This window comes from Branchiostoma lanceolatum, chromosome 8, assembly GCF_035083965.1.
Source record: "Branchiostoma lanceolatum isolate klBraLanc5 chromosome 8, klBraLanc5.hap2, whole genome shotgun sequence".
Lineage (NCBI taxonomy): Eukaryota > Metazoa > Chordata > Leptocardii > Amphioxiformes > Branchiostomatidae > Branchiostoma > Branchiostoma lanceolatum.
The window spans coordinates 13,729,415-13,747,328 of NC_089729.1; the positions used below are offsets into that span (position 1 = coordinate 13,729,415).

General features: G+C 39.3%; 1 protein-coding gene across 2 annotated transcripts in view; it reads right to left on the reverse strand.

Annotated features, from left to right (window-relative positions):
- Positions 1 to 1,846: 1,846 nt before the first annotated feature.
- The window catches only part of LOC136440328 (polycystin family receptor for egg jelly-like), a 42,199-nt gene continuing 26,131 nt past the window's right edge, over positions 1,847 to 17,914 (reverse strand). Inside the window, exons 24-40 of one of the 2 annotated variants that reach the window (XM_066436298.1) lie at positions 17,168 to 17,441; positions 16,394 to 16,613; positions 15,760 to 15,863; positions 14,966 to 15,184; positions 14,575 to 14,701; positions 13,961 to 14,199; positions 13,369 to 13,543; positions 12,579 to 12,832; positions 10,497 to 10,715; positions 9,360 to 9,558; positions 7,480 to 7,585; positions 6,910 to 7,057; positions 6,050 to 6,201; positions 4,658 to 4,815; positions 3,671 to 3,825; positions 3,138 to 3,377; positions 1,847 to 2,696 (exon numbers count right to left, since the gene is read on the reverse strand). In XM_066436298.1, the coding sequence (XP_066292395.1) occupies positions 2,613 to 2,696; positions 3,138 to 3,377; positions 3,671 to 3,825; positions 4,658 to 4,815; positions 6,050 to 6,201; positions 6,910 to 7,057; positions 7,480 to 7,585; positions 9,360 to 9,558; positions 10,497 to 10,715; positions 12,579 to 12,832; positions 13,369 to 13,543; positions 13,961 to 14,199; positions 14,575 to 14,701; positions 14,966 to 15,184; positions 15,760 to 15,863; positions 16,394 to 16,613; positions 17,168 to 17,441 (3,073 nt within the window). In that variant the 3' untranslated portion in view covers positions 1,847 to 2,612. Of the gene's footprint in view, positions 2,697 to 3,137; positions 3,381 to 3,670; positions 3,826 to 4,657; positions 4,816 to 6,049; positions 6,202 to 6,909; positions 7,058 to 7,479; positions 7,586 to 9,359; positions 9,559 to 10,496; positions 10,716 to 12,578; positions 12,833 to 13,368; positions 13,544 to 13,960; positions 14,200 to 14,574; positions 14,702 to 14,965; positions 15,185 to 15,759; positions 15,864 to 16,393; positions 16,614 to 17,167; positions 17,442 to 17,914 lie in introns of both variants that reach the window. The other variant, XM_066436297.1, reaches the window with a different exon arrangement.

Here is a 17,914-nt window from a genome sequence, read left to right on the forward strand (position 1 = left end):
GGGAAAATAAAGAGATTCTGATTAATTGCATGTAGATGAATTCGCTTGCAATCCCTGCATTATACATAAGGCCAGAGCAAGTATCTTTTATGGAGGACATCCGCAAAAGTACATACTATTGATATGTCGCGTGGTCGTCCTGAGTATAGTTTTAAAGGTTACTTGATACTTGTATGATAGCTAATGAAGGAAATAATGCATCCAAAGTATCCAAATGTGACATTAGAGCTTTGAGTGTAGTTGATGTATGCTACCATATTAGTGGTGTCGCTTTCTGCACTTTTTGAATGCAGGAATAAAATACATTTTGGCTGTGATACCATGTTTTGCTGCTTCTCTTTTAAAAATCTGAGCATCTTGTTTTATTTTCTGCTCACGTATCTTTTCCCCCCACACTCTCGAATTAGATTTGGGGTCTAAAAAGGATGTTATCCATATAGTATACATGTACAGTATAACCAAAAATAAATCAAATATATGCGTATATTGCGTATTTTAAAAGTATAACAATTTAGAGAGAGAACAAAAATAAAATTTCCCCTGTAATACAACAATCTTGCATGCCTGTCAAGAAGGCTTTTGTTATAACTCCATCGAACAGTTCAAAATGAAGATTAAGTATCACCGGATGTCCCCTAGTAATTTTCATTAAATCTATCAGTAATTGCTCCGTGTCTGAAACACAATCAATCAAATCAACCTTATCGGAAAAATGGTGGGACAGGATTATCAAAATCATATCTATAATTGTATGTACCAAATCTTATTGGGATCAGAGGGTTCAATATTGATATGCCGGGTAAAGTATATGGACATAGCCATTGCAATTTTAAATGGTAATTTCGTTGGGGTTGATTTAACTTGACGTCTTGTTTCGGTTCTATATCTCTTTTCACCGCATTAAATTGAACACAAACTGAAAGTAATTTGTTCCACCTTTAATTTGGATAGATATTGATGAACAATTATGCGCTGCCCGATTGTGAAAAATATTCATCTTCTCCAAATGTGTCTCACAGGGAATCAACAGTAAAATATACGGTGAAAGTCTCCGTCGAGACACAAACTATAAAGGAAAGAATACATGAAAGACTCACTCTAGACGTCTGCTGGGGACTATTTGTCTAGACGATTTGGTGATTTAGTCCAAGCACCACTTTGCGCCACTATCAAGTCTACTGCCGTTTACCATTTACTACACATACATGTATTATAAAACAGTGCTCTTGTTTATGATTCTACGACGTACATCGATGAACTGAAGATTAAGGCAAGACAGAAACAGCCACAAGGAATTCGCCCTGTCTTTCTAAAAGACATCATGGTCGTCTTCACAGGGATTTATATCAAGCTTGAAACATTAGAATCAGATTCTGGGTTGGCACTACGAAGGGAGAGTGCAGGTTGGAGATCTTAAGTATGGACTAGGAGTTACATGTATATACCAAGTGTAGAATTATCACATCACTGAAGATTTGACAGGACAATGAACAACATTTAAGGTTGCAGTTACTGTCGACATTTGTCACAAGATTTGATCTTACCGTGTCAAAGTTTGGAGCATTTCTAAATCATTACCATTTGTTCTTAGTTGTATGGGGTAATGGAAAGAAAGCAAACAAGCAAGCAACCTGTCAAGGCTAAACTTTGTTGGCTGTGAATCTGGACTGTTGCATAGATGCTATAAAGCATACGTTGTAAAAACACAGTAATCAAAATACATGTATCATAATGTGTGCAAATATTTATTTGATTTCGATGAACGTTCACTATGGTCGATATGTTTATGACAAAGCAGCTTGGGCAAGGTTGTTGAAAACTACAGAGTCTGCGGTATTCACATATTTTGCACGTGGTGGAACATTCTAATGTTAACATCAGTGTACCACTTCCTATTTCAGAGTTTTTAAACAGCAATACGCGACACAACATCAATTCATACATTAAACATTGATAGACGTTGCATATTTAGAAGAGAAGTTGTTAACTTAAACATATCTTGTGACGAATGTATTGAGTCTGGTCACTAATCATGAAACCTAAAATCTAGGAAAAACATTTCGCCGCAGAATTAAATTGAATTTAGTTAAATTTTTCCTTTAATTTTGGATAGGGGGATTCAGAAGATGACATCACCTGAAGATAAATACTATATGTACAGCTTTTTGAGGACTTGTTGCCAAATTGTCGTTGCCATGATGTTTATAGTATCCTTTAGTACAAAAATAACACAACGTCTATAGGTTACAGTCATATATCATACATTCATATCTCTGAAACTATGCCCTATACAATATTTTCTCTGCAGCTATATTTAGGTGTTAGGTTATCAACTACTTATACGTTGTGTAATGAAGTTATTACATACATGCGTCAGACCATCAAATACGGTATTGTCTTTGTACAAATATATAGTTTGTTGTAGCTACATATTTTGTGTCATGATGCAACATATGATAACATTTGTGATAAACTTTAGTAATATATAATGTGCAGCATTTTGCACTAACATTACATGCAATATATTTACTGCTTATCTTATACACATATATTTGATTAACCAGTAGTGGACAAATATTTGATATAATCATTACAGGGTGATTTAAGAGTTACTAATAGTACTTGGAGAACAGGCTGACTTCTTCATCCTCGTCCATCTCCTCTTCCATTTCAACTTCTTCGGGCGCCACCGGCGGCTGGGAGAAAAGAAGCAAACAAGAATGACATCTAAACTAAACATGGTAAAGTGTATGTATCATGTGATCTTTGCCAATGCTGTTTGAGTCATGATGAACAATTTACATAGTTGTGTGAGATAAATCTTAATTGGTTGACAAGGTATGCTTGGCCATAGATCAAAATTATATAATACCCATGATGTAAAATTTGAATACAAATGCAGTTTAGAGTCATCTATTTGTCTTCTTCCAAAAATACATAACGCCTAACACGACTCGTTGTCCTATTGTTCGCGTGTGTTTCTTCACTGAGCAATACCAGACAGTGTTTACCTTTTACTGTACGCGTGATGAACTGGGATCCAACGTGGACCTTTATTTGCTATTAAGCGTATTCGTCAGTGATCATTAGTGTGAAAATTCTAAATTTTATAATTGAGACATTTCAAGTGTCCTTACCGGTTCTTCCTCTGTAGGTTTCTTGCCCTTCTTCTCTTTCACTTCCTTCGAAGCTTCTTCACCTTCACCGTCCGTGTCTTCACCTTCAGGCAGTTTCCAGTCGTAAGTCCTCCTGGTGTTCTTGACCGGAGCACCCGGGATAACCTTCGGGCCCGGTGCGGACTTGGACGGGCTGGACGCTTCGGCTGTTGCCTTGTTTGGTTTCGAGAGAATGAAGTCATCGTCCAGGTTCTTCTTCTTCTTCTATTCCGGGAGAAATAGAATATTTAGTGTGTCTAATTTTGTTTCGAAAGATCAGCGATATTTTTTTGGCAAGCCACCGTCAATCAAAACCGAAAAGAGTCATGAACTATCACGTAAATTTTTACTTATATATCTACTGTAAATCTTCATTATTTCTGTCATTATTTCGGGAGACTTACTCAAACATTCATGCTCAGTTGTGCAATGTACCATCGATAGCGGGTGCACTAGTCCGAAAAAACCTGTGTATAGTCAGTATAGTTTTCTAGTTCAACGACCTAAAAACTTACATCACGGAAATTGTCCATTTCCCATTTTGAGATGATGTCATCGACGTCATCGTCTTCGTAGATGCCCTCGTCCTGCTCGTCGTAGTAGTTGTCCATCATGCCTCGGTACACGAACTTGTCAGAAGCGTTCGTCACACGGATCCCGTTGAACGGAACTGGACAAAAAACATAAAAATAAAACCCATTAACATCATTTCATCCATTCTTCAATATCATTTTCAAAAATATCCAACAGATACGCTCCTGGTGTTCAAGATCAATCTGCTTGCAGTCCCAAATTGTACAATTTTTCTAAGGTCTCAGCCATTGGTAGTTTGTAAAATGTTCAAAACAGAAGATTAAGATAAGATTTAACTTATGCTGCAGCACCAAAAAAGCTGCTAGAAGGTCCCAAATCTAATCATTACCTCTATAGGCCAGGAGTATATATAGTTATGCAGATCATAAGCAAACACACACACACACACACACGGACACTCCCACACACACACGGACACACCCACACAAACGGGTCCGGAACAGGAAATGAATAAAAAACTTCATTGGCAAAACCTCATTAGAAACTGGGTGTGTTGCCCCTGGAGATGGTTTACTGGGTATGCAACACAAAGATACCAAGTATAATACACATACGAGGGGCGATTAAGGTGCCCCTTCTCCTAGTACAAGCTTCGACACAGTAAGCTGTACTTCTTTGGCCCAGATTAGGCGTTTTTACCATTGTAGTGCATGCAACCCAATCGTCCTCTCAGGCTATTCCAAGTTTGCTGTTGTAAAATCAACACTCAATCAACTCAACAACCTATTTAATGAGCCCCTCTCCACTTCTCACTAGACGCCTCCCACTAATTACACCGACCGTTAACATGATTAAGATTAGATTTTTAGAGACCCTGAATCATTAACGCTGGCGCCACGCAGCATTGAAGTTGTTGAGAGAGAACCCTTAAGGCAAATCTTTACATCATTACACCGGTTAAAACTTACTTCCGTCTTCAAAGGTGGGTTCGGGTGGTTTCGGTCTCCCTCCTATTCCGGTGAACCTCTTGAATCTCATCCACATAAACTCCACCATCTCCTCGTCCTCCTTGGAGCCGTGCTGGCTCTCGTCCTCCATCACGGCACCGTAGGTCTCGTCCAGGATACTAAAAAATTAAAAATATTAATATTAATAAGAAAAAATTAGGGAGGAGACGAAATATCTTAAACACTGCACGAAAAATGAGATTTATCAATAGCCGTGAATGTCAGGTAAGTCTCCAATTTCAACTTAGTTTGTCCCCAAAATAAACCAATCAGGGGCAAAGTAGAGGCAGCGGTGCCCCGGGCCAAAAATCTACACGTATGCAAAAATCAAGCATTAACATTTTTCCAATCATTACTATATTTTCCTGACATTAACCGATATTGTTAATATCCACTTTTTATGCAGTGTTAGGTCTGATTCGTGACCTAAAGCAGCGGGTTTTAAAAACATTGGCACTATGATTGGTTCTGTCGTTGACAAAAGTTTGTGTGCTTTTCTATTCATCTGATGGCCTGGTTCTCTCCGTAAGAATTACATGTTAAATCAAACAACCGTTGGGGCGGAAATCTGTTGGGGAGGGGGGTTCTCAAACGGTATTCCTACTGTTCAATCATCTACTTCCCTACGGCACAATGCTGCGGTGATTACAAGAATATCAATGTCCTTCTAGGCTGACCATTTGCTCTTTTGGGATATCATCAACATAAAGGTCAATTATCTACAGAAATTGGTTAATCTGCTTAATGGTGACATGTCCGCTCTGGTGCTACATAATCAGTAGTGGATCTTGTCTGCCGTTTGATACATAGAATGTGCAATCCTCCATTCATTAGATAAGTACGCAGGAGACTGCCGTCCACTTGAGACTAATACTCGGACTAAAGGGATATTCGTCCTCTAGATACCTGTGCGTAATTTGTCGGATCTATGACCTACTTTGAGAGATCTTATAACATCACTTACACATTTCAAAGAAGAGCGCTAAACTACGTCTTTATATTGATGTCCTGTAACTTCTAAAGGGGTACTATTTTTTCTCAAAAGTATGATCTTTGAAGTCTGATGTATAGCGAGGCCGTGGAGTTTAAAAACGACAATAATGATATTATTATGTTAAAAATAATTCCCAAATACTCCATAAATAATCACTGATGGTCTTCTACAAGCACAACACATCTGACATTCGACCCAAAGTACATTCGTAAGACTTATTTTGTGTAGAAATTGGCAAAAGAAATAGGGAACTAACTTTAAAAAAATGTTTACTACAAGAATTACGCTTCGTCATTCCGACCGTTAGAATATATTTGGGTATAAAAGAAAAAAATACGTAACAACGAAGCTAAACGTACCTTACAAACATGTTCATTACCAACATGATCATTAGGTTAACAAATACGCAGAAGTACACAGGGCCCAGGATAGCGTGTGTGTTGCGCATGTCGTCAAAATTCAGGTCACCCAGAACCATGGCGAGTAGACCTTCATAAGTGCTGAGCAGATTCTAGTTGGGCAAAGAGAAAGATTGAAGCAAATATAAGGTAAGCCTTAATGTAATTTCGTCCATGTATGACGTAATAAAATGACAGTACATGGCTGAAGATGATGAAAGCCCTTCTTTACTTATTTACTTTCTGAAAGAATACATTAGTAGACTTTATTTCTCAGGATCTCATAGACATACGCACTTGAATTTTTTTCATCTTACATTGCTGTATAGAAAAGTATGGAAGCTATACCTTAGCAAGTAACTTCGTGTTTGTAACATATTTTAAATGGGGGCCTGATTTGCCTGTTTAGTGTATGATAATATTCATCTTTATATAAATTCCTAATGTCGAAAGTATGAATGTATCATTTTGGAACTAAAGTACTTACTTTCTAATCATGCGAATAAGGCCTCTTTTGCATGATTGATATCTATCGACATTCTCTCTTCCCCAGTTACATATATCATATGTATCAGCGATCGCCGTCTGGTTGAAAGGGGATCTAATGCTAAGGTCAAATTTCCAAAGCCGGGCCCGGTCGGGCTGTTTGCCGGAACCAATGATAAAGTTTTAGCGTGCATGTCAAGAAATATACGCAAATTATGCTCGTGATTGATCTTTGTGTGTTTTGTTGTCTTTTATACCATACCTTTTGTTCCCGCAAACTGCTCGGCCGGGCCCCGGTTTGGAAATAAGACCGTAGCATAAGAGAGGAAGGTTACCTTAAAGCCCGGCATGTTCTGTCCGAAAATGACCAGGCCGGACAGGGCAAACGCCGTCATACAGATGGTGAACATGACGGTGAAGAGGCCGAGGGCGGGGATGGAGTTCTTGATGATGGCCAACAGTATACACACACGTTTGTTGAACCTATGGCAGACAATTAGGCATATGCGAATAAGCCTCATACAGATCCTCAACACTGACAGGACAGTGTGTATAATACTATGGTAGCAGTTTGATGTTGGAGTGAGAAAAGAAATTCAAGCTCGTAATTCAGAACCTTATGTGAGTGATAACAAAGACACCTGTAGCTTCAAGAATCTTCTTAAGAAGCAACTTTCTTCACTTAGTTGTTAAAAAGCAGTTTTCAGAATGCAAGAATAGTGTTTTGATAAAGTTAAAGAAATCAGTATGTTTTTATGTTGAGCTTTTTCATTTAAATGGATATCTAACCATTGCCGTAAGTTCAATCTAAGTTCAGATGAAAAACATCTTCCTGAAAAGAGGTTGAATACAGCAGTTTGCATTTGTTTCAAATAATGCTTTACATAAGATGATTGACAGTTTACCTCATCAGTCGCATGAACTTGAACACTCCCACATACGTCAGAGTAGACATGACATAAACGTACATCTCGTCCATCGTCGCCAGGCGCTGAAAACTCACAAATTTACCTGAAAAAAAGGGCAGAAAACATTATTATGTGCAGAAATGTTCACATGACAAACGTAATAAGGTAAAGCATTGTTGTTGATTTTTACCTCAGTAAAAACAGAGGTATTGTATCAGTTCCTTTTTTGAACAAAACTTGCATAGCGGCGGACTCCAGTTATAGACAACTTATCTTATATCTTCGAAGCGTAAATATTGCAGAGTGGAAGTAATGTTGGACTTAAGCTTAGTGTTTAGCCTTTATGTAGTGGGGAAGAAGTTCATACTGTAAGCAAAGATTTTGGCGACGCCTCAGGGGCGAGCCAAATTTTTACTATATTGTGTGCAGATTGCAAGAATTCTAGGAATTGTACAGGAATGTGAAAGTCCATGGGACGATAACTCAAGAATGCCTGGATGTATTGTCTTCATATTTTGTAGGTGGGTAGGTCTGTGTGAGACCTTGTAATGATTGGATTTTGGGCCCCCTAGCAACTTTCTATGGTACTGCATGAGAACTTTCACTTTTCAAATTTCGTCTTCTGAACATGCTATAGTCATGATTTTTAAGTGGTGGATAGCTCTTCGTTAGGAAAATATGTCCTGTAGATTTGGACCCCCTAGCGGCTTTTTTTGGAACTGCAGGAGCTGATTTTGACTCAAACTTTGAAAGAGAATAACGCAAGAAGGTGATGACGGATCATCATAATTTTTGCTGTGTAGATAGCTTAAGTGATGATTTACATAATCATATGCCAATAATCATATGCCAAAAATCAATATCTGGTTTGCATAATTAATGAGGACAGTTAATAGATCAGCTGCATTCTATTATAGGACTCTCAAACACATGACATATGTAACTGAGAAAGAGATAAATATCGATAGATTTCAATTATGCAAAGTGATACTTAATTTGCATAATTGATGACAAAATACTATAAATCCATAGTGGTAAATGATTGGGATTTCATTTTTGCACCATTTGGAAGTTAAGTAAATGTGGCCACTATTAGACACAAATATTTCATAGAGGGCCTCATTTACATAATTTATGAGGAAATGGTACGATATCTTTTTTTGTGAAAACAAGATTTTCATACATTGGACAACTTGTGTTATTTTGGTAGAGAAGGTGATCGACTGATATGATTTATGCCGCTTATGCGAGGTCCTTATTTGCATGTGGGCTAAAAACGAAAACGTTAACAGAGACCGCCGTCGCCATGGCAATATCTTTTTATGTTGCCAATCTTGTTCTCTTTGTGAGCTTGTTTCTTTTATGTGGCTTAATGTACATTTCGTAGACATGGTTGCATTTGTATTCGTGTTGGCTTATGCACCATTTTCCAGTAAATAGTACTAGTATACAGTATATTCTGTGATTTTAGTTCTTTGTCTTCTATACTTCTATATTCGAATTAAGTCAGCTCCAAAATTTGATATACCTTGATGCTCCAGGAGAGTATAACTTAAGTCACATATTACTTATGCAGCAAAAAAACTGACCGATCTATATGGCAAACACTTCGACTTAACGTCTAACTCTCATATCTTACAATGCTGCCGGAAGGTACCTAAGTCACTTAGGTAAATGATCACACAGAGGGGTTTTTCTAATCATTCAAATTGGAATATGATCCATTAAATTTACCCCTATTCACTCCCTTCAGTCACGATGCATTATCAGTCTTATTTGATTGATTGAGGAATTCAAATCCCTTCAAAGAAAAGGCATTATGCAGTCCTTTGATGGAATATATCTGTACTCTGCAGCCGGAGTGGCTATCAACTCACGTGGGTTTTGTTGGAATGCCTCCATGGCCGCCCCTGCCCCCATGACCCGGTAGGCGTACATGGCCAGGGAGACGAAAGACATCAGGATGATGACCATCTCCACCCAGTTCCAGAAACTCTTGAAGTACTCCTTCTTCTGCTTACGGATGTTGCCGATCTCTCTTATGGTGAAGTAGACTATGAATATGACCCAAAGGATCTGAAAGTAGAGTACGAAACCACAATGTGGAATGAATAAACAAAAGAAGAAGAATATTTTGTTTGTCATCAAGTTTACCTCACTCTCTAAAACATATGTTCCAAGCAACGACCCTGGCGTACTGATTAGCCAATCACATACTCCCCTTCCTGTTGTTGGAGGGAACTTGACCAGCTAATCACGTTGCATTTTGACCGTAGGCAACGATGTGATTGGTTAGTGACTGCTTATAAGCGCTAATAACGCAGCAGGAAGGCCGATGCGCCAGGGCCATTGCTCGACGTATACAACCGGTGAGCTTGGAGGATTAGGGGCTGCTTTAGCTGTGAACTCGCTTTTAGAACAGTAAACTATCACTGAAAATATTAAAATATCAAATGATTTCGATAAAATCCTTCTGTTTGTCTACATAAAAGACTTCCTTTGCGTCGGGAAGACTATCGTGTGTGCCCACCATTGAAGAGAGAAGGAATTACGACCTATGTTTCAAGACTTATTTTAAAAACCCTCAGGATACTGTGCAGAACTGCTGATACTGGGGAAAGTAAAGTCGTGCTGACAAGCAGTCTCGCTTATGAAAGCTCAGCTATTTGTTACTAGCTATAACCCAGGGGCCAATGTCATTACCCGTCTTTACAGTAATGCCTCAATTCGAGATACGGGTCTTTTTGCGTTAGTTCTGCTCTTAGCTCCAGTGCAAAAAGGTGATAGAAATCTTACCTTTGATCTCGTACAGATACGCGTTTTAAAACTAATGGGATTATGTGCGATTTAAGTTGCAAAAATTCCCAAGAGCGTCGCTTTGTCATTGTACGTTTGAATGCTTGCTCAACGACGCTCCTATCTTTCTTTAATGGTTACCAAGGTACCTCTTTAGATGCTAATCTTTTGACGACGGCATATCTAAAAACAACAAAACCTTTTGGGATTGTCAGTACCTGAGCAGCAATAATGATGATGGCTAGGGAGCCCACGTAGCTGTAGAGTCGGAATATCTTGACTTGAGCGTAAGTACTCGCGGCGCCGGTTGGTGGAAACTCTGCCGTAAGGATGACGCAACCGAACAAGTTGATGTTGGCGTTGTAGACGCTGAACTCTGTCACTACGGCTCTTGTGTTGTGATCGATCCACGTTTCCTTAAACAGCTGATCCAGGACCTACGTGGGAATAAGAACGTTCCCGAATGAGCAATTTAAGAAAACCAATATAGTCCTTAATAGGGTTTACCCTTACTTATTGTCTTTAGCTTTCGGCAATTTTCCTTTCCAGTTGGAAATGTTTGATTGTGTTTAATGTCTAACGTTCTGTAAGAATTTGACATTTGTCTACGACATTATGATGTTTGAACGTCACGATGTACTTGTAAGCCTACATGTAGACATAATCATTATTAGAATGATTAATATGGAACATTAAGCGGTGCCGGATGGTCTCATCCAAAAATATCCTTCCTCGGCATATTTGGGCCAGATGCCTGACATGCTTTATGATATGATGAGTACTGTATGACCTCAACCTTGAACGACAAATGAATAAATGCATGAGTTATTTCATAGCTTTGCTGACATCAGCGTTGTGTTGTGAAAATAGAGTCACAGTGATCATCTAACCTTTACTGCAGTAACGCCACATTTGTATTTGTCTACACATATATACATCACGAGATTTTGCCGTATGTTATTAATAGGAACAAGGTGAAGTATTTGCCATTTAATAATTACGCTGATGATGCATTTTTTACAATCTTTGATCGTGATGAGAAAGAGAAAAATTAATGAAAATCTGTTATATAGACGATTCTTCTTGTTTTACGTGCAGCATTACAATGTTGACTTGTTCAGAATGCATCATATACACTAGATTTCTGGGCTATAAAGTGCAGTATGTTATGTTGATAGTGTGCTATCTCTCTCAAACATACGTTTTACTCTTCGTTTGCATTTATGTGAAGTGTGTTTAGGACCCTGCCTCTGGACCAGGAGCTTGGGAGGTCGAATCCTGGCTGTTGTTGCTGACACGATATGCACACTACTGGAAAGGGTCACATTCCCTAAGACGGGACGCTAAGTCGAGGTCCACTTTTTATTGTACTTGTCGACAGGAGCTAGAGGACTTTTCTCGTACAATGAACCTGTAAATACTACACAAAGCGTCTGTCTTCTCTGTTACGACCAGTCCAAGAGTAGCTCTTCAACGGGGTATGGTGGTTCCAAATCATTCTTTTTTTTATTCAGTTTTACCACATTTGTGGAAGGATTGACATAACAGGTGACTATCACCTTTTCAAGATGTCAACCCAGACCAGGCTGTAAGGTTTGGACCATCGCTCACCGGGGCATGCCCCTACTCTTTTTCGAAAGGTGTGGTGGGTTCTTTAACGTGCCTGGGGCGTGGCTCTCCCCAAACACGGGACCTCCATTTAACGTCCTATCCGAGGGACGTCCCTAACCGAAGCTAGGTACTCATTTACACCTGAGTGAAGTAAGGAAATTTGCGTTGAGTGCCTTTCCCAAGGGCACAACGTCCGGGCGCACGTCCAGGCATGTCTGGGGGCAAGCCGGGATCGAACTCGGGTTCCCTTGTTTGACGGCCGAATATTTAGCCTTTAGGCCACACGATGCCACTCTAGTTCACACCATATTCTACAAATTATTACCCTCGCAAGGTGGTTGTGTTTTACCAATATTTGTGTGTATGTATGTTGTATGTGTGCATGTATGTATTTGGTTTAGTAGCACAAGCTATGAAATTATTGACACATGCATCTAACTTGGTATGTAGAAATGTCATGTCCTATCACAGAAATAAGTAGCTTGTGACCCCCCCCCTGGGGGCATTCGTTGGTATTGCAGCACAGCTAGCTTCTGATTTTGAAATCTTGTGTTCTAATCAAGCGATGGTCTTGATTTTTCGATGGTAAATATCTCTTCAGCTCGAAAATACGTTTGTGACCTCTGGCAACTTTCTTTTGAACTGTAGGGGGCGTTTGATTTAATACATTGATATCAAAGTGGTCTCACCATTAAGCCCGTAGGGTTGTTGACCCCCAGCTCCACGACGTATCCTCCTGCGCCGTACACGGACTTCTCAGCGATGATGGGAACCCCTTTAGTTTCTCCTGACGTCTGGTACACGAACCACAGGTCCCACGGTACGTAGTCTTCACTCTCGTTCACGGCAACCCAGTTGGGTTTGAACACCCCTTTCTGCGCATCGCCGAAGGAATAGGCGTCGTAACACTCTTCTATGCCAACTCTGGTCGTTTGACACGTTTCTATTGATGGATGAAAAATACGACTTTTAACACATTTGAAGACGATGAAGACTGTTGAAAAGAATAGAATAGAAATGCTACTTTAAATATCAATGTTTCAATAAAAACATGTTTTCACATTGCAACTAAAACATAGGGAAGAGAAACAATAAACAAGCTACATTTTGGTGGTCAAGTCATTGCAATACTCGGCTAGAATTATACACTAGGATGACAGTCCATTTGATAGTATACTACAAGCAATTTGCTTCTATGTATTAATGACTATCCATATTATGTTGATTATCTATCCTAACTGTGACTTGTATCCATGTCTGTATTTCAGTCCTGTTTCTGTTATGCAATGTATGTACCGATTTTCCTTACGTTCTCATGTTCTATGCTTTCTGTCCCCCCCCCCATGAAATCAACACATTTTTGCATAGGCTATCCAGGTGTTTTGAAGATTAGATAGATAAATAGATGAATAATTGACCAAAAATCCGCATTCATGACCAATCGCGATTAACCATCGAGAAAAAGAAAGACATACGAACCTGATTTTACTCTTAGTTGTCTAAAGCGCGCAGGGCCAATTCTGTAGGAGTTGAGGTCGGATACAAACTTCCGGTTGTGGAAGGCGACTTTGTCGCCATTGTACTCGCCGGTTTGGTAGAGTGCGGGGATGAGACTTCCCTTCGCCCACTTCCAGAAGTTGGCCACATTGCTGACCTGGTTGTGAAAAAAAAATCAGGATTTATTTGTTCTAGAGACAGTAACACTTCTATACAGAGATCCTTCTAAACTTAAGATAAATTATTGATAGGTGATACAGATCACATACAATAAGAACAGAAAAATTCAAATATCAAAAAATTACCGCAATTCTTTAATACTCATCAAATAGGACAATGATAACAGTCTAGTAATTTTTCTAGATCCCTCCTCATTCTTTTTTTTTCTTTTCTTAACAGTTCATCTAGATGGCACCAGCAAAGCAGTACCAACAATGACCAGTACCACCCCTTAAAGCTAAATGACGCACCTTAACGTCGGAGTGTTAGAATCTGAATTGAATTCTAATCAGATAAAGATAACATTGACCAAGTCTCGACAAGCTTATCAAATAATAGAATCCTTTCCACTCACCTTGCTCGTAAAGCTACCAACGAACTCGTTTTGCAGGGACGTGTGCATCCCAAAGGCCTGTTTGTCTCGGTGCTCATTCGCCAGCAGTAACAGGACGGTTAGGAAGAATGTGTAGGCCAGGAACTCTTTGATGATGGCCCACATCGTGATTTCCTTCCGTCGTGTTTCCTTGATATCTCGAAGCTGCTCTTCTGTGATCATCGGTGGGGGCGCTTTTGCACGGTGTTCTGCCAGTCCCTCTGAAGAAACAGTGGAACGAAATGGATCATATTCATCGTTGTCCAATGCCAATGTAAGTGCTGGACTTCGAAATCTAAAGCTAAACATTGATGGCAGATAAATGATCCGATTGTAATCTCGGAAAAAAAGATGGAACAAATTGCATGCTCTCCTATTCCAATGACGAATGAAACAGCAGAAGATCTGGATGGCACTAGTTATGATTGTACGTTTGTAATGTTTACAGCGACGTACTTAATACTTAGAATATGAAACGCAAGTGTCTGGTAAAGTCTGATAACGGATACACGAAGCCATTTCTATGATGCATATGTCTATTAGAACCAAGCACAAAACAAGTGATTTAGAATGATTGCTGTAGGAGATTAACTCACCGCCATTTTCTTCGGTATCTATCCATTCCTCGTCCTGCCCGAGTTTATATTCTTCGGGGAGGGAGTCATCTTCTTCTTCCGTCGGCTTTTTAAAGATGATGGCTACCAGCATGGCAATGGCAACAATCTAAGGAAATAAGAAAGAAAATTTGAAGACCAATAATTTATTTTCCTTCGACTGTAGACCATACACTTAAGTGTTGAAAATGGACAACGTGCTTAAGATACTCTTTGTGTTCTTGGTCAGAAATTCCATTGAAAAGAAGTTTAAATAAACGATACGATAGGTTCAAAGATCTTACTAATAGATGTAGAAAAACGCTTCCCGTAGACTATTAGTAGAACGTCACTTTATTGGCTTGGAATTTGATTGAATCAACGAACATCGTACCTTGATTGGCTGTACGACGAGTGTTGATTGGAATATTGACAGCATCATGCAGGACAGCCATCCTTCGGCCTTTGCTTTCCCCCACTGTAGGCTGTACAAGATGACGAAGAACGCAGGCCCCAGGATGGAGAAGAAGGCTAACACCCAGCCGACATATATGATCCACCACGGTAGGCTCTGCTCCGGGCTAGGCTTGGGGGTGTTCAGTATGCCCACAACCTACATGAAGTAAACAATAGCGTTGCTGGTCAAAAATGGCGGATGATGGTTAAACAATAACGTTTTTTTTGGGTGCTAATTATTAGTTGATTATGCAAAATACCGATTTAGAATAACGTTTCAAGAATTCTTTTGAAATTGAGCCAATAGAAATCACTTTTGCAACTTCAATCACCACAAAACATTTTCTCTTGGATTTGCATGCTACTGACACGACATTTCAATGACAAATATTTGTCGAAGAAATTGTGGATGGATTACCGTTAAGTTTGATTGGATTGTTCGCTGTATATATTTTCATTCTCAAAGTTTGCTTGTCATTTCTACAAAGTCTGTGTTATGATGATTATGGTGGTGGCTGTTCCTTTGCTTCCAAAGATCCATGGGAGGTCAGTCCCCTTGTGCAGCCCTATATACATGTAATAGCATTTGCAACCTTATTCCTTATCATCAATTACCTTGTACACAACGGGACAATGAGTTATTCCAGTTTCAAGTTCATTTTTCATGACCTCATAATTGACAATTAAGATTGAATTTTAATAAGACTTGTGTTGAGGATTGTTTTTATTCACCTCCTCTGCTGTTGGTTCTTTGCCCTCCTCCAGCGCTTCCGCTTCCTTCAACTTCATGGCTTCCTTTTCTTCCGGCTCTAGCTCTTTCCCGATGTCATCGAATTCTGAACAGGATAATACGTGTGTGCTTTATGTTGAGGAAAACCCAATATGCAATACGAGAGTGTGCAGTGCATTGAGGGAGAGATACAACCCTTGACTAATAGACATATTTCGTACCATAACCACATTTTAGTCAGGTCTCGAAAAACTGGGCACATGAGCAATTTGTGACACCTAAAGTCGGAGATTTGTAACTATTATAGACTGTGGGTGCCTGTTCATGGTACTGGGCTGAGTGCATTTAGATATTTTTGCAGTTTTTACATATCATGAAAGTAATACTGTACACTGAAATTAAGCATATTTGTCAGGAAAAACGATAAAACCTTCGTAATATTACTTGTCTAATATCTTAAAGCAGGTTAGCTTTATAATTTCTGATTTGAGCTCTAAGGCTCAATATGCAACGACGTATAAGATTTAGGCCAAAGTTTTGCTATAACATAAGAATAAATATAAAAAAAAGCAAACACTAAATAGAAAAATGTAGTCGACTTCATGTACTGTATACTTAGATTAGTGATGTGCGCACCTTTTTCCTTCCCTTCTTCCTCCTTCTTCTTCTTTTCCTCCTCTTTCTTCCGCTCTTCTGCTTCCTTCTCCGCAGGTGTAGGTTTGTACTTGGCCTTCTTGAAGAAGGTGACGAGAGCCATGCTAGCCGGGAGAACCACAAAGGTGCTCTCTATACTGATGATGATGTTAGTGAGAGACAAGGTGATGGGACCGAGGGAAAATTCTCCTGGGTCTTCAACCTGTAAAAATGTAGGTAAATGTCAATAGGTCAGACAAAGCGATATATGGCTATTTTTCTGTAAGACTGCCAACTGTCACTATTATGATGAAATAACGACTTTGAACAGAAAAGCCTTCGATTCAGTGCTTTGACTTTGAGAACTGTTGTGGTTCATGACAGACACCTCTGTTAACGTTGCATGTCGTAATGGATACAGCAATGTAAATTATGATAAACCAGTCTTAATAAACCGTGTCTTAAGCTTGTCTGTAAAAATTTGACAAATATAACCTTCATCGAGATTTTTTCGATAGCGATTTTGGAAAGAAAGGATTCGATTAAGAGGACTATAGATTTCAATAAGTCATTTCATAATTCCTAGTTCAAAGGTGCATGCAGTTGTCATGCATTGTGGTCTAGGTCAACCTTCAAGATCCCTTAGCTAGTAAACTTCCAACTTTTTTCTGGACAACATGGAAGTGTTTGCTGGTCGAGGATTTTTGACGTTGACATCCCTTTGACAATAGCTGCACATACGCACTCGGAACCGTGAGATGCCTTATTGGTACTGACCTCGCTCTTCTTGTAGAACATGGCGTTGGCGATCATGGTGAGGAAGAGCAGCGCTACGCAGCAGGTGAGACGCTGTGTGCGGGTGAAGTTGCTCCGGGTTGGGCGGGAGGCCACGGAGTACCACAGGTGGCCGTCCGACAGGTTCCGTTTGGAGCTGGAGAAGAAGAGGTGGTTGAAGCCGATGATGTTCTCCGTGCCGGCCACGGGCAGGATGCGGTCCGTCAGGCCATCGTCCTCCTCCACGGCGAGCCAACGGTCGCACAGGAAGTAAAACCTACAGAGATATGACACAAAGGTCAACTCAAATATGATAAGCAGCAAGTAAAGCTGATTTTTAAATTGTTTAATATTCTTAGAGTTGAAACAAGCAATTTTGATATTTATATCTGTATCTACATTTTGAAGAATGAACGGTCTACACTGCAGCACAATAAGAATACAAGCTATTGATTTACAATATATTGAACAACGCGAAGTTATATAACTTTCAGTAACATTCAGTAATATATATATATATATTACTGAATGCCGTTAATCTAAAAATTACATTTCATAGCTTTCATACGATTTATGTAACACATGCATGCATTGAGATCTTCTCCTAAATATCACAATACTAACGTCTGCCTAGTAACTTTTTTTTCTTGACCAATGAACAAAAGCGACTTTTTACATATCAAACGCAAATTACAACAGATTTAATGTCACTGTAATAAATAAACTTGGAAACAATATAGAAAAAGGCTA